General features: G+C 38.3%; 2 protein-coding genes across 7 annotated transcripts in view; both read left to right on the top strand.

Annotated features, from left to right (window-relative positions):
- LOC117064905 (zinc finger protein 91-like) overlaps window positions 1-27662 on the top strand; it is a 338773-nt gene that overhangs the window by 38334 nt on the left and 272777 nt on the right. For all 6 annotated transcript variants that reach the window (XM_033179697.1, XM_033179619.1, XM_033179545.1 and 3 more), the window contains one exon: window positions 161-274. The gene's annotated coding sequence lies outside the window, so the exon portion shown is untranslated. The remainder of the gene's footprint in view (window positions 1-160; window positions 275-27662) is intronic.
- Window positions 103-27054, top strand: LOC117064729 (zinc finger protein 737-like). Its single transcript, XM_033178798.1, has 2 exons — window positions 103-129; window positions 25524-27054. The coding sequence occupies exons 1-2, from the start codon at window positions 103-105 to the stop codon at window positions 26016-26018; spliced, it is 522 nt and encodes a 173-aa protein (XP_033034689.1). The 3' UTR covers window positions 26019-27054.

The raw sequence follows: 27662 nt of genomic DNA, 5'->3' as shown, positions 1-27662 counted from the left end.
TAGAAAACGTTTGTGTATTGACAATTATTTTATTGGATAATTTCAGTCCCTCTTATAAGTTAGAATCAGTTCTATTTGCTTTCTGACTTTACCTTGAGTCGAATGGAAAATTCTGCCAATAGCCGCTTTGTAAGTATGTGTGTTTGTGTGTCTTTTCCAGGGACTGCTGACATTTAGGGATGTGGCCATAGAATTCTCTCTGGAGGAGTAGCAGTGCCTGGACACTGCACAGCAGAATTTATAGAGGAATGTGATGAAAACCTGGCCTTCCTGGGTGAGGATAACTTTAATACAAAATTCCTTATATAAACTAAAGGTTTCATTTCTCTTTTGTAGGATGTTTTCTGGTAATTTATGCTTTCGAATTTCTGTTTTCAAGAAAATCCTGGGGATTTGTCTGTTTAGAAGAGAATTTCTTCAAGATGTTTCATCTTGACTTGAACTTTCCACATTCCTGAGCTGATCTGTGTCCTTCAATTTAGATTATTGGTAATTTCAGAAGTTTAGTTGCATAAAATATTGTTACTCATGCCTTAAAATCTAATTGTCATCAGCAATTTTGATTCAGTCGTATCAGGCAGTGAAATTAAGAACGTACAAAATTAAATTATTTTAATTTAATTTTCTTTTCTTTTTTCTTTTCTTTTTTTTTTTTTTTTTTGAGATGGAGTCTTGCTCTGTCACCCAGGCTAGGGTACAGTGGCATGATCTCAGCTCACTGCAACCTCCACCTCCCAGGTTCAAGCAATTCTCCTGCCTCAGCCTACTGAGTAGCTGGGATTACAGGCGCCTGCCAGTATGCCCAGCTAATTTTTGTATTTTTAGTACAGACAGGGTTTCACCATCTTGGGCAGGCTGATCTTGAACTCCTGACCTCATGATCCACCTGCCTTGGCCTCCCAAAGTGCTGGGATTATAGGTATGAGCCACCGTACCCGACCAATAAAAGTATTTTATAAATACTTAAACATTTCTGTTATAAATTAGTATATTGGGATAAATTTATTAGAATATTCTATTATATCCTCTTTACTGAACACATTACTAAGTTGGTAATTGGAGAATATGAGTAAGATTCATGTTAGTTATTTTTAATAAAACAGGTATTGCTGTCTCTAAGCCAGACCTGATCACCTCTCTGCAGCAAGAAAAAGAGTCCTGGAATATGAAGTGACATGAGATGGTGGATGAACCCCCAGGTAGGTGAGAGTGAATACAACAGATGACATGGATGAGGGGTTCAAGTCAAGAAGAAAGCAAGTCCTTAAAGTGATTTGGGAAGCTGTGTTAGAAAGGAAATAGTTTCTCAAAAGCCTGAAATTTTTTACTCTCACATAGGGGCGTCTTCTGTCTTATGTTTATAAAATTTCTAAGAATTCTAATTTCCTTTCAGTGTTCTTCCTTCAAATTTACAGTGACAGCTAAAGTACTGTTCATGACATACAAAAAGAGTGTACAATCTGACTTTTTTTTTTCTTGTTTATGTGGACAGAAATCTCCATAATTTTGAGATACTCTATGTTAAACTATTTTTAAGTTCTCTTTTTACATCACATCTGAAATACATGAGAGTGGTGCTTTCTGTTTCATGGGTTTTCTTGTTCATTTTTTCTGCACATTTCATCCTGTTTTCATTACCATAGTTTTGAAATATAGTTTGAAATTATAAAGTATGATGTCTTTCTGCTTTGTTCTTTTTTCTTAAGATTGCTTTGGCTATTCAAAGTTTATTGTAGTTTCATTTTTTTTTTTAGGATTGTATTTTTCATTACTGTGAAAAAAAAAACACTGGAATTATGACAGGGAGTTTATTGAATCTAGAGATCACTTTGGATAATATAGCTGTTTCACAATACTTATTCTTTCAGTAGAAATATTTTTAAATTTATTTGTGTCCTGTCTAATTTTTTTCATTGATTTATCTTTCACTTAAAAGATTTACAAGCTCCTTGTTTAAATTTGTTCTAAAATTATCTCATTACTATTGTAAATAAGATTTTTTTTTCTCTATTTTATCAGACCATTTGTTTTAAGTGTATGGAACCATAACTTATACTTGTGTGTTAATTTTATATTTTTAGTTTAAACAGGTTTTAATGTACTGTTTATGGTTTTTTTGATATAAGATTACATGATCTACCAAGAGCAATGTTTTACTTTTGGTCTTCAATATCAATGACTTTAAATTTTTCTTTTGACTATTTCTTCTTCCACATACTTTCAGTGCTATGTTAAAATAGAAGCATTGACAATAAGAAACAATTGTTTTGCAATGGAGTCTGTAAATTTAAAGGAGCAAACACCTCTTCAAGATTTTATAAACTGGGTTCAGAAAGTAAAAATAAATTTTTGTTTGGCCCCCAATGTGATAGAATGCCTTCTGGGTTTGTAGTGAAGAAGAGGTGTAGCTTGGTCTTAAGGCTGCTGGGTTTGCACAAGCGTCCACCTTTAGTTGTCTTGTTAAAAGGGGATTGGATAATTGTAGTTCACATTTAATTTTTGGACAGTTAATTTTTGGATAGAGTGAATATCTTTCAGGACTTTGCTGTGCATTGCAGACCCAGGGGCAGGTTTCTGCAGTCGGGACTGCATATGGTGGACTTTATATCAGGATGTGGATGAGCATGGCTTTCACTGACTAAAAGAGAGAATTTTCCCAGGTCACTTTGGGTTTCTACATAGGCAGAATCGGCCATGAGCTGTGGCTCAGGGAGCTGGAAATGAGTCACGGAACTGCCTCAGGGACCACAGTAAAGGCCAAGGTCTGCAAGCCTACCAGCATGGCTATAAATAGGTATCTTCCTCTAGGCCTCTGGAAGGGCAGGACCTCCCCCACACTGTGGCTGGGAAGAGTTTGGGATGGTTACAGAGTAAGTTCAAAATTCTCACTGGAACCAAGTTAGGTGGAACATTTTCTTGTCTGTAGCCAAAAATAGTATTCCTGTAGTTTGCCACCTGAATAAGAGCCTATCTTCTAAACAGAATTACCTTCAATCTTGGGCTTTGGCAGAGTTTCACAACTCCCTTCCTGGATCTCAGAACTCTCTTAAAGGCACTTTTATTTTTCTTGTTCTTCTTTGAGATGGAGTCTCACTCTGTCACACAGACTGGAGTGCAGTGGCGCGATCTTGACTCACTGCAACCTTCGCCTCCCGGGTTCAAGTGATTCTTCTGCCTCAGCCTCCCGAGTAGCTGGGATTACAGGTGCCGCCACCACACCCAGCTAAATTTTGTGTTTTTAGTAGAGATGGAGTTTCACCAGGTTGGCTAGGCTGGTCTTGAACTTTTGGCCTCAGGTGATCCACCTACCTCGGATCACAGGTGTGAGGGATTACAGGTGTGAGCCACTGTGCCTGGCCAAAGGCACTTATTTTTGAGCTGTTGTCTTGTTACATAACCCAGGCATGTCTTAATATTTTGACTGCAAGCAATTTGTTAATGTATCATGTAGCTGTCATTACCAGTGTAAACCATGATGCATGGTTCTCTCAAAAAGGCATTTTCGTTAGGAATGGCTGACAAATTTTCTTGCTGTCAGGGGATGAGCAAATAGGGTGCCTTTTTTTTTTTTTTTTTTTTTTGGTCTTATTAATGTCACTCCCTATATAAATTTTTACTTTCTATTTTCTACTTCAAATTTGTCTGTAATTTTAGATTCAGACATTTAGGGCAATACACTAGAATTTACATGTTGTGCCTGAATTAAATTAGATAATTAGTATGCAGGCAGGCAAAAAGGAATTATAAAATTTTCAACTACTTTTGTCAGCCTATATCTAAATAATAGCATAGTTTATTCCCCAAATATTTGTTTTGTATATGAGGCTCTAACCCTATTCTGCTAAATATATGTATAATTTCACAATGTAAGGTGTTGTTTGCTTCTGTATTTGGATTACAGTAGTTTTATTTTGGGTAAAAATAGCAAATATTTAAAACAAAAATTGACACTAGTTTCTTTTAAATGCTTATCTATTAAAAATTTTTCACTAGCATCTCCTGTTTATGATTGTATTTCATTTTCTCTGAAATTTTATTACCTTACAATAGATACCAGTAATTTAAAATGCCTGCCTTCCAGGAATGCACAGTTACAGCCAAACATTGCAGTTATCTAGACAAATTATTTGTTAATGTACATTGATGTTACCAACTAGATTTTATGAGTAAACATTTATTATTGTCTTGTAGTACTATATTATTGTCTTTTTTACTGTAAATTTCTTACTATCAGTTTATTGTTTTTAATTTTACTTATGTATTATAATTTTAGACAATTGGCAATTCTGTTTGTGTACTTTAAGTTAATGTGGGGTTTAATTAAAAGATAAATGAGCCATATGTCTGTCACAATCAGATTATATATATTTGTGTGTTTATATCTGCAAATGTGACCCCAATTTTTGTTATAGCTTATCTTGTATATATTCTTTCTTAGCTCATTCTCTTTTTCTGTTTTTTTGTTTGTTTGTTTGTTTGTTTTTGAGATGGGGGTTTTGCTCTTGTTGCTGAGGCTGGAGTGCAATGCACTATCTCACCTCACTGCAACCTCTGCCTCCAGGGTTCAAACAATTCTCCTGCCTCAGCCTCCCAAGTAGCTAGGATTACAGGCATGTGCCACCATGCCCAGAAAATTTTGTTTTTTTTCTTTATTAGAGGCGAGGTTTCTCCATCTTGGTCAGGCTGGTCTTGGATTCCTGACCTCAGGTGATCTGCCCACCTCAGCCTCTCAAAGTGCTGGGATTGCAGGCATTAGCCATTGTGCCCGACCTCTTAGCTCATTTTCAATGTTGGTTTTGTCTTGTCTAAGTGAGTAGCCTTGGAAATAGTCTCATTTTCGCCATGTGTTTAATGATGAATACGTATTTCCTTTGTGTGAGACAAACACTTTGTGATTTGGAGGTAATTTTTTAAAAGATTTATAATTTGGTATTTTTTTCAGTTTTTTAAGAAGTAATTGTTGTAAAAACACATAACATATAATTTAGCTTCTTAAATCTGTTTAAATGCACATGTCAGGGCCAGGCATATTGGTGGCTCACATCTGTAAAACCAGGATTTTGAGAGGCCAGGACAGGAGGATTGCTTGAGCCCAAAAGATTGAGACCAGCCTGAGCAAAATGTGGAGACATCTCTCTACAAACATTTTTCTTTCTAAGAAATAGCCAAGCAGGGTTGTGTGTACCTGTGGTCTGAGCTACTTGAGAGATTGAGGGGGAGGGTTACTTGAGCCTGGGAGTGTAAGGCTGCAGTGAGCCATAATTGTGCCATGCACTCAAGCTTGGGTGACAGATTGAGACCCTGTCTCAAAAAAAAAAAAAAAGTTGTATATTTCAGGTATGTTAACTGTATTCACATTGTTATGCAAAAGACTTCTAGAAATTTTATATCTTGTAAAACTAAGACTCAGTATCCATTAAATAACATTTACTCATTTTATACTCTCTCCAGCCCTTAACAAACACCCTTCCACTTTCTGTTTTTATGAGTGTGACTATTTTATATATCTTACATAAGTGAAATCATAATATCTATGATTTCATTACTGGCTTATTTCAGCTGACATAATATTCTCAAAGTGTATCTTTAAATGTGACAAGACTTTTTTTAAAGGCTGAATAATATTCCTTTGTATCAAATATGTCTTGAAGGTCCTATGTTGCATATTTTAGGTACAGATTAATAAATGGAATTGCTGTATTTGATAATAATTTTATTTTTAATTATAAGAAGTACATTTATAACATAGAATAATGGGTGCCTCCTTGTTTTCTACCGACAATCATCATGGATTTCTTTCTTTTTTTTTTTTTTTGAGACAGAGTCTCATTCTGTTGCCCAGGCTGGAGTGCAGTAGCGTGATCTCAGCTTATTGCAACCTCTGCCTCCCAGATTCAAGCGATTTTCCTGTGTAGCTGGGATTACAGGCACATGCCGCCACACCCAGCTAATTTTTGTATTTTTAGTAGAGACAGGGTTTCACCATGTTTATCAGTCTGGTCTTGAACTCCTGACCTTATGATCTGCCCAACTTGGCCTCCCAACATGCTGGGTGTGAGCCACCATGCTGGCCCGTCCAATATGGTGAAACCCCATCTCTACTAAAAATATAAAAATTGGCTAGACATGGTGGCAGGCTTGAGGCAGAAGAGTTGGTTGAATCCAGAAGGCAGAGGTTGCAGTGAGCTGAGACCATGCCACTGCATTCCATCCTGGGCAATAGAGCAAGGCTCCATCTCAGAAGAAAAAAGAAAACAAAAAGAACTTATCTTCTTATGTCTGATTAAAAGATTTTTCACTTATGGTTTCAGGAAATAATTGAACTTTATCAGTATGGGTATTCAGTTTTTAAAATAATTTTGTGAAAAGATTATCTTTTTTCTATTGTGTGCTCATGTCAATTTTGTGGGAGATTATTTGGCCATATTCAGAAGGGTTCATTTCTGGGCGCTCTATTCTGTTCTTTCGTCTGTTTATTTGTCTTTGTGTCAGTACCACATTGTGTTTGTTATTGTTGCTTTTAATATGTTTCAAAATCAGAAATTATAATGCACCTTTTTTCTTTTTCATGGGTGTTTGGCTATAGGTCATAATAACATTTTAACATTTTAAACAATATTTCTTTAAAAAACTGCTATTGGGATTTTTATGAAGATTATATTGAATTTGTTTAGCACTGTCAGTTGTATTGACATCTCTGAAAAATTATTATTTTTTGATTCCTGAGCAAACATATGTTGAAGAGTGTGTTTTATTTTCATATATTTTTGGAATTTTTTTTAGTTTTAGTTTCTAGTTTAATTCAGTTTTGGTCAGAAAACACAGAGTGTGTAATTTTGGTCTTAAATTTATTTGTTGTTGTATTTGTTGTTTTTGGAGACACGATCTTACTCTGTCAACCAGGCCGGAGGGTACTGCCATGATTTTGGCTCATTGCAGCCTCGACCTACTGGGTTCAAGTGATCTTTCCACCTCAGTGTCTCATGTAATTGGGACTACAAACATAAAGTACCATGTCTGAGTAATTCTTTGATTATTTGTAAGGATGGAGTCTCACTATGTTGCCCAGGCTGGCTTCAAACTTTTAACTCCAAGTAATCCTCCCACCTTGGTCTCTAAGTGTTGGGATTATAGGCATGAGCTACATCACCTAGCTGGCATTCTTTTTTTTTTTTTTTTTTTTTTTTTTTGAGACGGAGTCTCGCTCTGTCGCCCAGGCTGGAGTGCAGTGGCTGGATCTCAGCTCACTGCAAGCTCCGCCTCCCGGGTTCCCGCCATTCTTCTGCCTCAGACTCCCGAGTAGCTGGGACTACAGGCGCCCGCCATGTCGCCCGGCTAGTTTTTTTATACTTTTTAGTAGAGACGGGGTTTCACCGTGTTAGCCAGGATGGTCTCGATCTCCTGACCTCGTGATCCGCCCGTCTCGGCCTCCCAAAGTGCTGGGATTACAGGCTTGAGCCACCGCGCCCGGCCGACATTCTTAAATTTAATAAAACTTAGTATACGTCCTAACAGAATACACCAGGTACAAATAAGAATATTGTGTATTCTCTTGCTTTTGACTGGAAAATTTTGTATTCATCTATTAAGCCTAGTTGGTCTATAATATGGTTTTGATGTTCATGTTCTCCAAACCTTATTCTGCAATGTAATCCTTAATGTTGGATGTGGGACCTGGTGGGAGGTGTTTGGGTCATGGCAAAGTCTTCATAAATAGCTTGGCACCATCCTCTTGGTAATCAAAATGTTTACACTCCATTAATTCAAATGAAAGCAGATTTATTAGAAGAACCTGGCTCCTTCATCTCATACTTGCTCTGTCTGTTATTATGTGACATGTACATAATATCTATGATTTCGTTACTGGCTTAGTTGACATAATATTCTCAAAGTGTATCTTTAATGTGACAAGATTTTTTTTTAAGGCTGAATAATATTCTATTGTATCAAATATGTCTTGAAGGTCTTTGCCTTCAACCATGATTGTAAGCTTGCTGAGACACTCACCAGAAGCAGATGCTGGCACACACTTTTTGTACAGTCTGCTGGATTGTGAGCCATATAATCTTTATTTCTTTATAAATTATCCACTCTCAGGTATTCTTCTATATGTGAAATGATTAATACAGTCTATAATGTTGTCTAGGTTTTGTTTTCTTATTGATTTTTTAATCTGAATTTTCTATTATTAAAACTGGGGTCTTGATGTCTACAATTATGTTGCTATGTATTTCTTGTTTTAATTTTGTTAATATTTGCTCTCTCTCTCTCCATATATATATATTTCTTTATTTTTGAGACGGAGTCTCGCTCTGTCACCCAGGCTGGAGTGCAGTGGCACGATCTCGGCTCACTGCAACCACCACCTTCCAGGTTCAAGCAATTCTCTCACCTCAGGCTCCCAAGTAGCTGGGATTATAGGCGCTTGCCACCACGCCCAACTGATTTTTGTATTTTTAGTAGAGACGGGGTTTTGCCATGTTGGCCAGGCTGGTCTCAAACTCCTGACCTCTGGTGATCCGCCTGCCTCGGCCTCCCAAAGTGCTGGGATTACAGGCGTGAGCCATCGCGCCCGGCCTGCTTTATATATTTTGGAGCCCTTATGTTATATATACATATACATGCAGCTAGGCAGATAGATGTAATAGTTATAGATTTATGGTAAATCAACCTATTTTATGAGTATATAATATCAGTGTTTATCTCACGTTAGCACTTGACTTAAAACATATTATGTCTAATACCTAACCAGTTGTAGTTACTATTTTCATAAAATGCAGTTTGTTTTTTTTTCACTCTGGTTTTCAGCCTATTTGATTTAGTGCTAAAATGATTCCCTTGTAGGCAACATACTCTTAGCTTTTTTCTTAAACCAGTAAAGCATTTTACTTTTTCTTTTTATAATTTCATTTATTTACTTGTTTATTCACTTATTTTTGAGATAGGGCCTCACTTTGTCAACCAGACTGGTTTACAGTGTTGTGATCATGGCTCACTGCAGCCTCAACTTACCAAACTCAGAAGATTTTCTCATTTCAGCCTCTCAGGTAGCTGGGTTATAAGTGTGTAGCATCACACCCAGCCAGTTTTTTGTGTATTTTTGGTTGAGACAGAGTTTTGCCACATTGTCAAGGCTGTTCTCAATCTTCTGAGATCCAGTGATCAGCCCACCTTAACCTCCCAAAGTCCTGAGGTTACATTTCTTTTTATTAAGTAATTTAATTAATTTATATTTAAAACTACTTCTTAAAAATGAAGTTACTGGTTTTACTGTTACTGTTTTATGTGTTCCTGAATGGTATGTTTTTTCTTATTTACTGTTTTATTGCCTTACATTTTATTTCAGTTGTGTAGTGATGTGTTTCAATTATTTTTCTAATTTTGTTTTGCATAGTTTCTTTAAATATTATCTTTATAATCAGGTTGTCTATTAGTGTGTTTTCATGCTATTTATAAAGACGTACCTTACCCTGGGCAAATTACTAAAGAAAGAAGTTTATTGGACTTACAGTTTCATGTGACTGAGGAGACCTCACAGTTATGATGGAAGGTGAAAGGCATGTCTCACATGGTGGCAGATAAGAGAGAGAGAGCTTGTGTGGAAAAACTGCTTTATAAAGCTGTCAGATTTCATGAGACTTATTCACTGTCATGAGACCAGTACAGGAAATACCTGCCCCCATGATTCAATTACCTTCCACCACATCCCTCCCACAACATGTGGGAATTAAAGATGAAACTTTGATTGGGACACAGCCAAACCATATTATCTTAAAAAAATGGAGTTTACATTAAACATCTTAAAATTCAAAAAATATATTTTAATTTCATGACAACTTCAATTGAATATAAAATTATACCTCTGTATTTTTCAGTTTGTTAATAATATTAAAAATTTTTAGGCTGGGTGCAGTGGCTCATGCCTGTAATCCCAACACTTTGGGAGGCCAAGGTGGGTGGATCACCTGAGGTCAGGAGTTTGAGACCAGCCTGATCAACATGGAGAAACCCCATCTCTAACGAATACAAAATTATCCAGTTATGGTGGTGCATGCCTATAATCCCAGCTACTCAGGAGGCTGAGGCAGGAGAATCACTTGAACCCGGGAGGCGGAGGTTGCAGTGAGCCAAGATTGCGCCATTGCACTCCAGCCTGGGCAACAAGTGTGATACTCCATCTCAAAATAAAATAAACAAATAAAAATTATTTTATATTGTGTATTTATTAACATATGTATGCAGATTGTATTCTGTTTTAAATATTCTACAGAAGAATTTTAAGGGTTTTATGCATCATTATGATAGTACAGATTTCTGTATTTGTATATTTACATTTAATATAGAGTTTTACTTTATATATAGTTTTGTTGCAGAAAATGGGAGGCAGGAGAGACCCAGTAGGTGAAACGGGAGGATTTTATTAAGGTGCACACCGGTGCAGTGGATTTGCATCCAAAGAGCTGAGCCCTGGACAAAGACAGGGCTTGCCTTTTATACATGCCTGGTGGCCATCTAGTGGCACAAAGCTCATGGTGCAAGCAAGCAGGCTTAACAGAAGCAGAACAGAGGCAGTTAATCAAATAGTAACAGGTTATGCTGACCTTGCAGCTTCATTGGAAGGGAAACAGGAATTTATCAAACTAAAGCAGGCCTTGCAGCTGGTACATGTCTTACTCAAGCTCATCTTGTTGTCGAGAACAAAGAAACTGGAGTTGTTGTGAAGTAACCTTGAGTTTCACTAAGGAAGGATTACGAAAGGGAGGGGGAAGCTAGGAGAGGAGGAAAAATTGTTTTTCCCATCTTTGCTCTATGGGAGGAGAGGGGCTAAGGACTAGTTTTCTTTACATCCTCTACTTCATTTACCCCTTTAACGCTTTTTATAAATGAGCTTTAATAGAAACCATCACTATGACTTAATTTTTCATGAAAAGACAAGTTTTCTTCATTTGGCAAAGGCTGATATTTAGTTAGAACAATTAGTTGTGTAGTAGTTTGCCTGGTTACAAGAGCATCTATAGCCATTTAGATGTTTTTGACAAGGAGGGGTAAGAGACAAGGGAGTATGAGGCAGACTCTTAATATGGCTAGAACTATTCTTACTAAGGTTTTAAATTCTCCAAGGGATGAGAACTAACCTCTGAAGAGGGAAGAGAGGGAATCTGGAGATCATCCTTTCCAAGTCTGGACTGGAACATGGGCTAATTTTTGAATTCTTGCAGCTTTTTGTTTGATGACCTTTCCATTGTCATCAATTTTTAGACAGCAATTAGTTAGGTTGAACTTTCTACATACTCTTCCCTCTTGGGCTAGGAGGTAGTCTAAATGGCATTTCTCATTTCTGTAGATTTCCGAGCCAGCAAATTTAAGGCTCTTGCAGTATCATTTGTAATGATCTCCAGTACTGCCTGCAACCATATGATGCAATTTAGCACATAAATAGGGGTGCGGTATCTCCATGATCAATTTGCCTATGTGGCTGGGCCATAGTATTGCATTATTCTTTCAGGGGGCCATTCATTAGCTTTTTAATTCTTTATGGTTATTTCCCTTTTATTTCTTTTGACCCGACTTGAACCTCAAACTAGGTTCTAGGTAAGGACTTTGGGTCATAACATACATAAGGCTGGCCACTTCCTGGGTTGCAGATTGAGTAGGTTATCTGTTATGTGTACAAGTTCCTCAATGCGTCCCTGCACACCTATAATAAGTGTGGTACGAAAGGGTTCCAGTCATGGTGTTTCCTGTCCATGTAATGTCAGCGCAGTGGGGGCATCCTTCTAAGGATTCTCCCTTTAACATCTTTAAGGGGAGTAGCAAAAGTAATGAATAACATGTTTATACCCAGCATGGAGAGAAGAGGTCCTTTCCTAGAGGAGGAAGTTGAGCAAAGCAACAGGACAATAGTAAAACAATTAATATTACAAGGAAAGTTTCTAGACCTAAGATTTCTAACCACATTTACTTTCCTGATGATGCCTTGAGCTTTGGCCACGCGTAGACGAGTCAGCTCCCAGGGTGGCTAGAGCAGGGCTGTTGTTTCCTCAAGCTTCCACTGTGCGTAGACTGGTCAGCTTCCGAAGTGACCAGAGAGGGCTGTTGTAGTCTTCACTGGCACCTCGGTCCCGTCATAGGATCAGCTGGGTTGGATGGTCTGGGTCCTGCTGGCTGGTCCACTTGTCCTAGACTACCAGTTTTAGCCAACTGTGATGAATCCAAGGCATGATTCCTGCAACTTGAACAGCAGTAAGAGTAGACAAGATGACAATATGAGGCCCATCCCATATGGGTCCCAGTGTTGCTGGATTCCATTTTTTAACCTAAACAGAGTCCCAGTGTCTAAAGGGTTAACTTGGGTCTGCGAGGCTTATGGGCATTCTTTCCCATACCCAGCCATGAATTTTTTGCATGGCTATTCTTAAAGCCTACATCTGTCTCCTTAAGGTTAATTCCTCTAGTTCACATAGATCACCTTTAAATTGACCAGACAAGATCTTACAGGGTGAATACCCAGTTTGTTTGGTGGGGGTGCACCTCCCTCGGAGGAGGACCATGGGCAGGACCTGATCCCACCTTAGATGAGTTTCTTGGCAAAAAATTTTTGGTAGCTATTGGAGTGTCCAGTTCATGTGTTCGACTTTTTCTGAACTCTGGCCAGTAGGGTGTGTGTAACTTCCACTTTATTTTCAATAGCTGTGTTAGTTCTTGAACTGTCTTGGCTATGAATGCCGGTCCATTTTCTGATGCTAGAGTTAGGGGCAGTCCAAATCTGGGGATAATGTTTCTTAACAGTACTTTAGTTACTTCTTGTGCTTTCTCAGTCCTGGTGGGGAAAGCCTTGACCCATCCTGAAAAGGTACAGACAAGTACTAACATGTATCAATAGTCCCCTGCTAGGGGCAACTCAGTAAAGTCCATAAGCAGATTTTCACAAGGTGCGGCCCCTATTTCCTGAATCCCCAGGGGCCTTTCACAAGGTGGGCCCCTGTAATAGGTTGTTCTGGGCACAAGTAGGCATTCTTCACAACGGCTCATGTGATGGCAGTGAGCCGTGGCACATAGAAATGGTGTCCTAATAGTGTCTCTAGTGCCATTTTTCCCATGTGAGTTCCTTGCTGGAACTGCCTCACAAATTTGGGGGCCACCATTTCAGGGATGGCTAATCTCGCATTACATAATTTCCACCATCCTCCTTCAATATTTTCTCCAGATTCTTGGGCAAACCAGGTGCTGTCACTTGGAGAGTAACTTGGGGTCTCCTGGAGGGGAGATTCCGGGAGGAGAGGCATGGTCAGGGCTTGTTTTCTAGAGTGTGGAGCAGTCATTGCTGTCCATCTTTCTTCTCTATCTGCCTTTCCATTTCCCTTGGCCTCCAGTGTCCCTGACTTCTGGTGTCCTTTACAGTGCATAACAGCTACCTTCTCTGGGGCCCATACAGCATCTAAGAGCTGTAGAATTTCTTCTTTGTATTTTATTTCTTTGCCCCTGGTAGTTAAAAGTCCTCCTCTCTCCTTATATATAGCTCCATGAACATGCAGTGTGGCGAAAGCATATTTGGAATAAGTATAAATATTGACCTTTTTGTCCTTTGCTGGCAAAAGGGCTCTTGTTAGAGCTATCAGCTCTGCTTTTTGGGCTGAAGTTTCTGTGGGCAGAGACTGAGCTTCTACCACTGAGTGCAGTGTTACTACTGCATACCAGGCCCATTGGACTCCTTCCAGTACAAAACTGCTTCCATCTATAAAGTACTCAATATCTGGGTCTCTAAGGGGTTGGTCTGTAAGTTCTCTCCAGCTTAAGAATACCTCATTGACTGTGTCTGTACAGCAATGAAGAGGTACCTCCTGGTTCTGATTCAATTGGGAGCAAAGTAGCCGAGTTTAGAGTGTTCACAGTCTCTAGAGTTATGCGAGGATTCTCATATAGAAGCCCTTGGTACCAAGTCATTCTCGGATTTGATAACCAATGGGGCTCTCTCTGATCCACTAATGTTATAACTTAGTGCGATACTCAGATGGTTAGTTGCTGTCCTAGAGTTAGTTTGTCAGCTTCCCTTGCCAGTAAGGCTATGGCAGCTAGTGCTTTGAAACATGGGGGCCATCCCAGCACCATGGAGTCCAACTGCCTGGATAAGTATGCCACCAGATGATGCCATGATCCCATGACCTGAGTTAGGACTGCTATAAGCCATTCCCTTTCACTCGTGAGCCTATGGAAAGAAAGGCTAAGTTAGATCTGGCAGTCCTAGGGCTGGAGCCCGAGTTAAGGCTTCTTTGATTTGTTTAAATGCTTTTTCCTGGTCTGCCTCCCAGAGGAGGGGCTCTTTCCTCCCCTCCCCCACTTCTAATGTGACCATGGGTTCCTGGGGGCCTAGGGAGAAGGAGCCCAGTTGGTCCTAGTCCTCATGTTCTTCAGTCTCTGCCAGCCCAATCAGGTCAACATCTGGCTCCCTCAGGGTGTGGCAGCCCTTGGCTGGTGGCCTCTTTGTTTCACAGCCTTTGCCATTCTCTTCAGTGCCCTCTGGACATTGATTTTTCTAGTGTTCCTTTTTGCACCACGCACATTGACCTCCCTTTAGCCTCAGCAGTCTCTTGGCTCCCTGTTCAACTTGGCCACTTCCACTCCCACCCCCACCCCACACCCACATCCACATTTGCATCCGTTTACAATGTTAATTTTCCTTTTTGTGAGGGCTGCTGCTAACAGGTTGGCCTTTTTCCTAAGCCTCCACTCTGTTTCCTTTTTTGCCTGTTGGTCACAGTTGACGTACACCTTGGTGGCCACTTTTATAAGCTGGGTGGCATTCATGCCTGCAAAACCCTCTAGCTTTTGCATCTTCTGTCTGATGTCACCCTGGACTTGTCTTACAAATGCTGTATTCACTGTGTGCTGATTTTCAGCAGCCTCAGGGTCAACTGGAGTATAAAACTGGAATGCCTCACAGAGTCTCTCATAAAACTGGCTAGGGTGCTCATCAATTCCCTCGAGTACTTCAGAGATCTTCCTTATATCGAGTGCCTTTTTTCTACCTTCCCTCAATCCTTGCAGCTGCGCTTCTTAGTACCTTTGCAGGTGTTGAAGCTGGGTTGCATCATTTGGGTCCCAGTTGGGATCTGTTTCTGGAAATTGGCCCTGAGCATATGCCTGGACATTAAGGTTACCTTCAGGCACACTGGCTTCCAGCCAGCAGAGAGCTGCCTGGGCTATCTTTTTGCACTCCTTGGTATTAAACAGCGTTAGGAGGAACTTCCTGCAATCTGACCAGGTTGGATTGTGCGTTAGGAAGATAGACTGCACCTGATCTATGAGGCCCTGGGGGTTCTCCGTGTAGTAGGGGGTGTGATGTTTCAATTTTAGGAGATCAGTGGTAGAAAAAGCCTGGTAAATAAAAGTCAGTTGCCCACCTTGGGCCTGGCCCTGTCATCATAATAGGTCCCTGTGTTTTCTGGAGGGGCATCTGCAAAGCTCTGGTGTGGGCAGATCGAAGGTGGCCTGCTTGATCATCTTGACTTCCTTCTTTACCTCCTGGGACAGGGGTTCAGATTTGCCCCTTTAAGGTGTAGCCTGGGGCATGATGCCATCTGAGTTCGGCTGCTCAGTGGCCAGCCTTGGTAAAGATGGTAGATTGGTGCATAGGGAGGATGGTGCATAGGGAGGAGGGGTTCCTGCAAAACTGTTTTTTCCTGTCTTTCCTGTGGCTTTCTCTTTGTCTCTGTAGCTTCCAGCAAAGCTGATTTTTTTTTTTTTGGTAGCTTAGGCTCAGCTTGAGCCAGGAGCATTTTGCAAAAAGCTGCCTGGCAAGACTGCAACCATGCAGTTTGAGTCTGTTCTATAGTTAACCATGAGTCAATATAAGGGAACTGGTCTGGGTGCCCCGGCTGTCCTCTGACCCCAGTTACCACCTTAAATACACAGCCAGTTGTTTCCTTATCTACATTTCCTTCAGCTGGCCATCCAACATCGAAAGAGGGCCATTGTATTTCACAGAGAGTTCTCAGCCTCTGGGGGTCAACTTAATTCCATAGTCCCCTGAATAACCTTTCTTAAAGTTCCTTAACATACATTCTAATGGGGTGGGTTTTGGTGACTTCCCTTCCATTTCCTCCCCATTGCAGCGCAACACATTCACTCTTCCTTTTGCTTCAGACTGATTAAACCATCCCCCTCACGGGAGTTTTCAGATGCTGCTTAGCTTTGGAGAGTGTGTTAATCCCCTCACAATTACTAAATTGTGGGGCACCTCCGTAAGCCATATGTGGATCACCGCTCGTCCCGGTTGGTCTCACAATTCGCTCAGAGCATACAGTCTATACTAAGAGACCTGTGGCCCCCACATGTCACTGTCCACATTGGTTCCTCCTGAAACCATCTCTTTCACACACACTCACACACCACCCCAGTCCCAATTTTCTTTCCTAACTGACTTCGCGAGCCACTCTCATGCCCTGGTCACTTGGGGTATAAGTTTCCCCAACTTTACAAACCACTCTTGCGTCCTGTGTTGGTCTACTAGTTACACCTCGGGAGATAATCAGGCTCCCCTTCTGTCCTTATGGGACGGTTCCTGCCTTGGGCCCCAAAACCTTACTGTGGTCCTGTAGCACACTGTTCCTGGAATCGTCCTGTAGCCCCTTAGATTTTGTTGTGCTGTCTGGAAGGGCACCAGGTCATGGGAGAGCCAATCACTTCTTCACGTTTAAGTTCCCCTGATGGCACCTGAGGTCATGGTCCCATCCCTACTTGGGGCCTCATACCCACAGGCAATGTAGACAGCAAACCTGTCATCTCCATCTCCTGGCTGGCTCGCCAAAATGTTGCAGAAAACAGGAGGCAGAAGAGACCCAGTGGATGAAACTGGAGGATTTTATTAAGGTGCGCACTGGCTCAGTGGCTTCACACCCAAAAAGCTGAGCCCTGGACAAAGACAGGGCTTGTCTTTTATATGTGCATGGTGGCCATCTAGTGGCTCAAGACTTGTGGTGCAAGCAAGCAGGCTCACAGAAGCAGAAAAAAGGCAGTTAATTAAATAGTGACAGGTTATACTGACCTTGCAGCTGCATTGGGAGGAAAACAGGAACTTAACAAACTAAAGCAGGCCTTGCAGCTGGTACACGTCTTACTCAAGCTCATCTTGTGACCTTGTCATGTTGCCCAGAACAGAGAAACTGGAGTTGTTGTGAAGTAACCTTGAGTTTCACTAAGGAAAAATTACTAAAGGGAGGGTGAAGCTGGGAGAGGAGGAAAACTTATTTTTCCCATCCTTGCTCTATGGGAGGAGAGGGGCTAAGGACTAGTTTTCTCTTCACCCTCTACTTCAGTTTTATGATGGTGTTCATTATTATTTTGTTTTTAAGCAAAATTAACTCATTTTAGCATTTCTTTTTTTTTGTGCAGAGTCTCAGTATGATCTTAAACTCTTGGTCTCTAATGTTCTGACTGCCTTTACCTCCTAAAACTAGGATTACAGGCATGAGCCATGGTGCCTGGCCACCATGTACCATTTTTTTTGTAGAACTGTGCTAGTGGTTGATTCCAAGTCTTTGCTATTGTGAATAGTGCCGCAATAAACATACGTGTGCATGTGTCTTTGTAGTAGAATAATTTATAATCCTTTGGGTATATACCCAGTAGTGGGATGGCTGGGTCATATGGTACATCTAGTTCTAGATCCTTGAGGAATGGCCATACTGTTTTCCATAATGGTTGAACTAGTTTACAATCCCACCAACAGTGTAAAAGTGTTCCTATTTCTCCACATCCTCTCCAACACCTGTTGTTTCCTGATTTTTTAATGATTGCCATTCTAACTGGTGTGAGATGGTATCTCATTGTGGTTTTGATTTGCATTTCTCTGATGGCGAGTGATGATGAGCATTTTTTCATGTGTCTGTTGGCTGTATGAATGTCTTCTTTTGAGAAATGTCTGTTCATATCCTTCCCCACTTTTTGATGGGGTTGTTTGTTTTTTTCTTGTATATTTGTTTGAGTTCTTTGTAGATTCTGGATATTAGCCCTTTGTCAGATGAGTAGGTTGCAAAAATTTTCTCCCATTCTGTAGGTTGCCTCTTCACTCTGATGGTAGTTTCTTACACCATGGAATAAATACTATGCAGCCATAAAAAAGGATGAGTTTGCGTCCTTTGTAGGGACATGGATGCAGCTGGAAACCATCATTCTTAGCAAACTATCACAAGAACAGAAAACCAAACACCGCATGTTCTCACTCATAGGTGGGAACTGAACAATGAGGAAACTTGGACTCGGGAAGGGGAACATCACACACTGGGGCCTATCATGGGGAGGGGGGAGGGGGGAGGGATTACACTGGGGAGTTATACATGATATAAATGATGACTTGATGGGTGCTGACGAGTTGATGGGTGCAGCACACCAACATGGCACAAGTATACATATGTAACAAACCTTCACGTTATGCACATGTACCCTAGAACTTAAAGTATAAAAAAAAAAAAAAAAAGAACTGTGCTAGTGGTGATGAACATCTTACATCTTCACCTTTTATTTTGGAAATTCTTTATTTTCATCTTTTTAAAGTGAAATAAATTTAAATCAAGTATTGGTTAAAAACATTGTTTTTTAATTACATCAAAATTGGGAAGTTTCAACCTTTTTTATCTTCATATAACCTCTGTGGTTTTTTTCTTCATTTTCTTCTTCTAAAATTTCCTATATCTAGTTGATGGTATCTAATAAGTTGTTCCTTTTTTGTTTTGTTTTTGTTTTGAGATGGAGTCTCACTCTCTTGCCCAGGCTGGAGTGCGGTGGCACAATCTCAGCTCACGGCAAGCTCTGCCTCCCGGGTTCATGCCATTCTCCTGCCTCAGCATCCTGAGTAGCTGGGAGTACAGGCACCTGCCACCATGCCCAGCTATTTTTTTGTATTTTCAGGAGAGACTGAGTTTCACCGTGTTAGCCAGGATGCTCTTGATCTCCTGACCTCATGATCCTCCTGCCTTGGCCCCCCAAGGTATCTAGTAAGTTTTACATTCTATGTTTTAACTTTGTTTTGCAATTATAGATTTTTCTGTTATATATTTTAGGGTATGCCACCACACATCCGTTAATTGTGTTTTTATTTTTAGTGTTTATTATAATCGTGCATGCTAATACTTAATTTTGTGCAATTTAAGACAGTGTAGAGCAAAGTCAAATATGCATGAGTTCTATGTCTTTTTCCAATAGAATTATCTCTATGTTTGTTTTCCTGTATACAAAAATAAATGTTATCCTTGTTTTTTTTGTAACTTGTTTATTTGTTGTGTTGGTTTGTTGTGAACAGTTTTCTAATTCTGTGTAGATGAGTCATCATCAAATTCTCTTTTTTTGTTGTTGTTGTTTTTTTTTTTGAGATGGAGTCTTGCTCTTCTTGCCTAGGCTGGAGTGCAATGGCACGATCTCAGCTTACTGCAACTTCTGTCTCCTGGGTTGAAATGATTCTAGTGCCTCAGCCTCCTTTGTAGTTGGGATTACAGGCATGTGCCAACATGCCTGGCTAATATTTTTGTATTTTTAATAGAGACAGGGTTTCTCCATGTTGGTCAGGCTGGTCTCTAACTCCCGACCTCAGGTGATCTGCCTGCCTCAGCCTCCCAGTGTACTGAGATTGCAGGTGTGAGCCACCATGCTCAGCCCATAAAATTCTTATAATTTCAACAACCTATTTATTTGTAAATCTATATGATTTTTGTGTGGGAGAAAGACTTTTGGATTTGAATATAATTTAAAACTATCATAACTCTATCTCTTTTAGATATTATTATTTTTTCTTGTCAAAATAACATAACAAAATTTACCACAAAATATTTTTAAATATTTAGTCATATTAATTATCTTGACATTGTCATGCAACATATTGCTAAAATGTTTGTATCTTGCAAATCTAAATCTTAATACATATTAAACAAGTACCAACTTTTCTTCTTTTCTCCACAACCCTTCCCCCCCTTTTTGTGATGGAGTCTTGCTCTGCTACTCAGACTGGAACTGGAGTGCAGTGGCATGATTTCAGCTCACTGCAACTTCCACCTCACAGGTTCAAGCAATTCTCATGCCTTAGCCTCCTGAGTAGCTGGAATTACAGGTGCCCACCACGATGCCTGGCTAATTTTTGCGTTTTTAGTAAAGATGGAGTTTCATCATGTTCGCCAGCCTGGTTTCAAACTTCTGACCTTAGGTGATCTACCTGCCTCAGCCTTTCAAAGTGCTGGGATTACAGGTATGGGCCAGTATGCCTGGCCCCAGTTTTTTCTGTTTTATAGCATTTTGCAAATACCACTGTGTTCTTTGTTTTTAACAATCTAACTGCTTCATATATGTTATAAAATCTCTGTCTTTTTGTGATTGGCTCATTTCATTTTGCATAATGCCATCAAGATTTATATTTTGGTAGAGTATTTCCTGCTTTTGAATACTGAGCATATTCCAGATATTTTTATTTTTTATTTTTTTGAGACAAAGTCTTGCCCTGTCACCCAGGCTGCAGTGCAGTGGCACGATCTCTACTCACTGCATCCTCTACCTCCTAGGTTCAAGCAATTCTTTTGCCTCAGCCTCCCGAGTAGCTGGGATTACAGGCACGTGCCAACATGTCCAGCTAATTTTTGTATTTTTTTTTTTTTTTTTTTGTAAAGACAGGGTTCACCATGTTGGCCAGGCTGGTCTCCAGCTCCTTACCTTGTGATCCACCTGCCTCAGCCTCCCAAAGTGCTGGGATTACAGGTGTGAGCCACGGTGCCTGGGAAGAATTTTTATATTTCAAATTATATCTACTGAATGATTTATTGAAAGATATTTACATTGCTTTTACCTATTGGCTTACAGTAACAATGCTGCAATAATTATGACTATATAAATGACTACTTACATGACCATATATGTGAAAGTTTGTATATGTGCTGCATTCTATTTTATTAGTTTACTTTTTCACTTTTATACTCATATGAAATTGTTTAATTCTGTAGCTTTGTAATGTGCTTTGAATCAGACACTTTAATGCCTGCAGCATTCTTTCTTTTTTTTGTAATACTGTTGGGTAGTTTATTTTTCTTTTGAAATTTTCTATATACTTTTGAGGTTGCTGTTTCTATTTCTTCAAAAATGCAATGAGAAATTTGAAAAATATTGCACTAAATCTGTAGATTGCATTGAGCAGGATGGACTCTTTGCAATATTAAGTATTTCAACCTTTGTATAAGAGCACACTCAAGAGTGTGTTGCTTAATTTCTATATATTTGTAAATTTTTCTGTGTGTTTTTTTCTCTTATCGTTGTATACTCTCATTCCATTTTGATCATAGTATGTAGTTCATAGAATTTTACTTTTAAAAAATTTGGTAAGACTTCCTTTTTGGCCTAAGATGTGGTCTATCATGGGAAATGTTGTATGAGCTATTGAGAAGGTTGTGTATTCTGATGTTGTTGAGGAGTGTTCTCTATAACTCTGTTTGGAATAATTGTTTTATACTGCCTTTAAGTAGTCTCTTCTCTTATTAACATTCTTTCTCGTTTTATTTTTATTACAGAAAGTGTGGTATTAAAATATCTTGCTCTAATTATATTGCTTTCTATGTGTTTCTTCCACTGTATCAGTATTTGCTTTATGTACTTGGAACCCTAATGTGAGACACACACACACACACACACACAATTTGTCATCGGTTCCCAGTGAATGAATCTATTATTTTTTTGATGTCCTTCTTTGTTTCTTTGGAGTTTCAATTTAAAGCACATTTTATAAAACATTATACTTTCTGACTTAAGATGTAGCTTGCATGATATTATTTTGACTGTTTCTGCTCTCATTTGAGTAATGATTGCATGGAATGTCTACTTCCATCCTGCCACTTCTAGTCTTTTTTAATTATTAGAAAGACTTACTGTTATTTTATTTGATTATTACATCTTTGTCTCTTATTCTCTTTCCATCTTTGTGTCTTTTTGATGTTTGTATTGATATGCTTTCACTTATTTTCATTTATTTATTCATTTTTGAGACTGAGTTTTGCTCTTGTTGTCCAGGCTGGAGTTCAGTGGCATTGATCTTGGCTCACCACAATCTCTGCCTCCCTGGTTCAAGCGATTTGCCTGCCTCAACCTCCTGAGTAGCTGAGATTACAGGCAGGTACCACCATGCCTGGCTAATTTTGTATTTTTAGTAGATACAAGGTTTCTCCATGTCAGTCAGGCTAGTCTTAAACTCCTGACTTCAGGTGATCCACCCACCTTGGCCTCCCAAAGTGCTGGGATTACAGGCATGAGCCACCATGCCCAACCTCTTTTGTGTATTTATACAAATATTTTTGTGGTACCTTGGGGACTACATATAATGTTTAAAAGATACAGCAGTGCATTTTAATCTGGTAGAAAAACAAGTTGCATACAAAAATTCTTTTTTATTACATCTTCTCTCAAATCTGTCATTGATGTTACTAATTATATCTTTCTATGTTGTATATTCATTAAATGATGTTTATAATGATTTGTATTCTTTTATCATTCAAATTTCAGAGAATAATTAAAAATGTTTTCTGCATCACTAGGATAATGCTAAGAAATTCTACTTTTGTGTATTTGCATACAGAAAATAATGTATTTTTATGTAATTATGTGTAGTTTTGAAAATCATGTTATTTTCAGTAAAAGGAACTGTTGTTAACACCTTTTATATGTAGTACATATGCAGTTCTAATATACCTTTTTAGAATTTCATTACTTTGGAAGGTTTTTATTTGGCAGGACAGATTCACTGATGGTATAATTCTCACTTAATAGGTATTTTTTTAACACCTTTTTTCGTGACTCCATAACACAGTTCCTTTATGTCATACAAAATTTTTGTTAACAGTTCACTGATTATCTCATTAGATTATGTTTGTAAATAGCATATCCTTTTTTTTTTTTCTTTTTTTTTTTTTTTTGGAGACTGAGCCTCTCTCTGTTCCCCAGCCAGTCTGGAGCATAGTGGTGTTACCTCAACTCACTCTCACTTCCAGATTCAAGTGATTCTCCAGCCTCAGCCTCCTGAGTAGCTGGGATTACAGGCATGCACCACCACACTTGGCTAATTTTTGTCATTTTGGTAGAGACAGAGTTTCACCATCTTGGCCAGTCTGGCCTTGGACTCCTGACCTCAGGCGATCCATCCACCTCTACCTCCCAAAGTGCCTGGATTACAGACAGGAGCCACGACGCCTGGCCTGGCACATCACTTTTATCTTGCAGCTTCAAAGATAATCTTTTTGTCTTTGACTTGAAATTGCAGTTATATATATGTTTGTTATAAATATCTTTCTGTGATCCTAGTTTGTTGTGCTTCTTTATTTTTACATCACAGTGATCTATTAGTTGTTTTTATTTTTTACCTCCACAATTTTTGTTTTTTTGAAATCTTAAATATTTTTGTTCTTGTCCTCATTTTTCTCAATTTCCATAGTTGTCTCTGTTCCTATTTTAATCAGTGAGTACTATTCAATTTATTACCAATTATTAAAATTAATTTATACCTCTGATTTTTTTATGGTTTCTTTCCAAAAATTTTATGATATTTTTGGTGGGATCATATTGCCCTGTTTTGTATATATTATAATCTTTGATTGCAATTTGGACATTAAAAAAAGCTACCTGCCAAAATCTTTATAATGTAGTTCTGTCCTGGCATAGTCTGAAAACAATTGTCTTGGCTGGTGATTATGGGAATTTCTCACACATATTCTTAGGACACGTGACGTCTGAAATTTTGTGTTTATTTTTTAATTAACAGAGTTTACTCTTGTTACTTTGTAGAAGTCAGTAATTACATGCTACACCTGTTCCTTTTCTGTGGCACTGCAGTCTTTCTGCTGCTCTAACATTTTTTTTTTATCTCAGCTGACTCAAACTCTCATTTCAAAATATGCCACCATGTCTTTCAGCACTTTATGTCATGAGAGACTGAAACAAGTGTCAGAAAAGGTCCCTAAAAGTCAGAAATAACAATGAATGTGCCAGTATTTTAGCTTTCTTTTAAAACAGAAACCAAGAGTTAGGAATTTACTTCTAAAGGCACTGTGTTATAGTGGGAAGCAGGAAAAACTATGTTGGGTGAATTTAACTCTTCTTTTTTTTCTTTGTGTGTTTTTGTGTGTGTGTGTGTGTGTGCTCACCTTGAACACTGCACACACTTAACTCATTTATAAATTTTTTGTAGCTATATTTGGGTCTGTATATTTTAGTTACATTTATGTATCTATAAAAGAATTAGAGCCTGTGGTATTTTGCAATGCCCTCTTGTTTATGTATTATGAATTTTTTTTTTTTTTTGAGACAAGAGTCTCGCTCTGTCACCCAGGCTGGAGTGCAGTGGCGTGATCTCGGCTCACTGTAAGCTCCGCCTCCTGGGTTCATGCCATTCTCCTGCCTCAGCCTCCTGAGTAGCTGGGACTACAGGTGCCGGCAACCACGCCCGGCTAATTTTTTTGTGTGGTTTTTTTTAAGTAGAGATGGGGTTTCATCGTGTTGGCCAGGATGGTCTCGATCTCCTGACCTCGTGATCCGTCCGCCTCCGCCTCCCAAAGTGCTGGGATTACAGGCGTGAGCCACCGTACCTGGCCTGTGTATTATGTATAATTTTAAAGGTAAGATTTTAAAACTGTATTCATGTGAGTCTAGTAGGTGAAGTAATTTATTATTTTTAATTTTTTTTTCAAGTATATGCCCTCGTTTTGCTTAAGACCTCTGGCCAGAGCAGGGCATGGAATATTCCTTTTAAAAAGTAATACTGAGAAGATATGAAAAACGTGGACATGAGAATTTACTGTTGAGAAATGGCTGTAAAAATGTGGATGGATGTCAGGTGCACAAAGAAGGTTATAATGGACTTAAGTGTTTCACAATTATTCAGAGCAAAGTATTTCAGTGTGGTAAATGTTTGAAAGTCTTTTATAAATTTTTAAATTCAAACAAACAAAAATAAGACATACTGGAAGAAAACCTTTCAAATGTAAAAAATATGTCAAGTCATTTTGCATGCTTTCACACAAAACCCAACATAAAAGCATTTATACTAAAGAGAAGTCCTACAAATGTAAAAAATGTGGAAAAACCTCTAATTGGTCCTCAATTCTTACTAACGATAAGAAAATTTATACTGAAGAGAAACCCTACAAATGTGAAGAATGTGGCAAAGCTTTTAGGCAACACTCAACCCTTACTACACATAAAATAATTTGTGCTGAAGAAAAACTTTACAAATGTGAAGAATGTGGCAAAGCATTTACCTGATTCTCAACCCTTACTAAACATAAGAGAATTCATACTAGAGGGAAACATTACAAGTGTGAAGAATGTGGCAAAGCATTTTTCTGGTCCTCAGACCTTACTGAACATAGGAGAGTTCATACTAGAGAGAAGCCCTACAAATGTGAAGCATGTGGTGAAGCATTCATTCAGTCCCCAACCTTAACTAGACATAAGAGGATAAACACTGGAGAGAAACCCTACAAATGTGAAGTATGTGGCAAACCTTTTAGCCAAAACTCAAACCTTACTATACATCTTTTAGCCAAAACTCAAATTTTAGTATACATAAGATAATTCATACTGAAAAGAAACTCTACAAATGTGAAGAATGTGGCAATGCTTTTAGCCGGTCCCCACACCTTACTACACATAAGGTAATTCATACTGGAGAGAGACCCTACAAATGTGAAGAATGTGGCAAAGCTTTTAGCCAGTCATCAATCCTTACTAGACATAAGATAATTCATACTGGAGAGAAACCCTACAAATGTGAAGAATGTGGCAAAGCTTTCAGCCAATCCTCAACCCTTACTACACATAAGAGAATTCATACTGGAGAGAAACCCTACAAATGTGAGGAAGGTGGCAAATCTTTTAAACTGTCTTCAAGCTTTACTAAACATAAGGTAATTCTTACTGGTTTAAAACCCTACAAATGTGAAGAATGTGCCAATGCCTTTTTCTGGTCCTCAGCCCTAACTAAACATAAGGAAATTTATACTTGAAAGCAACCTTGCAAATGGAAAAAAATTGGCAAAGCCTTTAGTCCTTATAACTTAATACACATAAGATAACTCATATTGAAGAGAAATATTACAAGTGTGAATAATGTGTCAAAGCCTATAAAAAGTCTTCAGTTCTTAACAGACATAAGATTATTTATACTGGAGAGAAGCTTTACAAACCTGAAAGATGTGCCAATGCTTTTGACAACAACTTAAGCTTTTCTAAACATAAAGTCATGCTGTTGAGAATCCTAGAAATGTGAAGAATGTGGCAAAGCCTTTAAATGATTGTCACACTTGATTTTAGGTAAGGTAACTCATACTGGAGATAATTATCAGTGTGAACAATGTGGCTGAGCTTCTAACTAATGCTCACACGTTATTGCACAGGAAAGCATTTATACTTGAGAACAAATGTGCAAATACAGATAAAGTAAAAAAGCCATTAATACCTGTTCACATCTTACTCAAAATCAGAGAGTTCGTACTAAATAAAAGCATTAAAAGTCTAATTACTGTCAAAAGATCTATTATAAAATATGTCTTTAAAGTGCAGAAGAGTATTTATTTTTAAAAAGCATTACAAATATAAATACGGTTGTAATACCTTTACTTGTATCAGAGATCTTATTGTACACATTTTGTGTTAGGGGAAAACCCTGAGGCAGTTGTTAAAATTTTGTTCAACATCAGGGAGTTTATATTGAAGAAAACCCTGCAAATGTAATAAATTTGAAAAAACATTTTTTCAAAAACTACAAATTGTAAAACACCAAAGAGTTTATACTAAAATATACTTTTGCAGATGCAGTAAATATGAAAGATATATAATCCAAACTTATCTGTATAAATATCAGAATAATCCACAGTAGAAATATCTAGGACCACTCAATCTTTAGACACTATAGTAAATCAGAGTGCTGAGTGTAAAAAATAATACAAAACTAAACTTGTGTAAACATTATTTGTATATAACTTTAAAAGAAGTAGAATATTTTTTGGAGAGTTATAATTACATTCAAATTATACTCTTTATGAAAATACAGGTATTTTTAAAAAGTGGATAAGAGTTAAACTCTTAAATTACTTCATGCTGTTCCATCATTCCTGGTGTATTCAAATGTGAAAGCATGTGACTAATTGTTGCTGGATAAAATATATGGGAAATTCTTATTTATTAGGTAAGCATTACTTATAACCTTTTCTATGGAAAGGTAAGGATATTAAAATGTAAGATGGATAATGAAAATTTAAGTAGAGAGGCTCTTTGTGGTTAACTTATAGTATTGAGTGATACATGAGGTAGGTGTTCAGAGTAATACTCTTCTGCACTATTATGAAAGAAAAACATTCTTAATTTTAGTTAAAATTAGGTTAGTAATGTTATTAATTGTACTTTTGTGGAATATTATGCAGTATATTTTAAAATTATAAATTATGTGTGAAATTAACTTTTCAATTCCACGTTTTTAACATGTTAAATACTATCATGAACCCATTGAAATGTTATTGTGCCACTAACTTTAACCTATTCCATCTTACTCAAGGGTGTAGGTAACAATACATTATTTGGTAAGATAATGGACTGACATCGCTAGTAATCTTTTTTGCCGGTAACTTTAAATGGCCAATAGTTTGAAAATA

This window comes from Trachypithecus francoisi, unplaced genomic scaffold (genome assembly GCF_009764315.1).
Source record: "Trachypithecus francoisi isolate TF-2019V2 unplaced genomic scaffold, Tfra_2.0 Contig00137, whole genome shotgun sequence".
NCBI classification, from domain to species: Eukaryota; Metazoa; Chordata; class Mammalia; order Primates; family Cercopithecidae; genus Trachypithecus; species Trachypithecus francoisi.
This window is presented reverse-complemented; position numbering and strand designations above follow the sequence as displayed.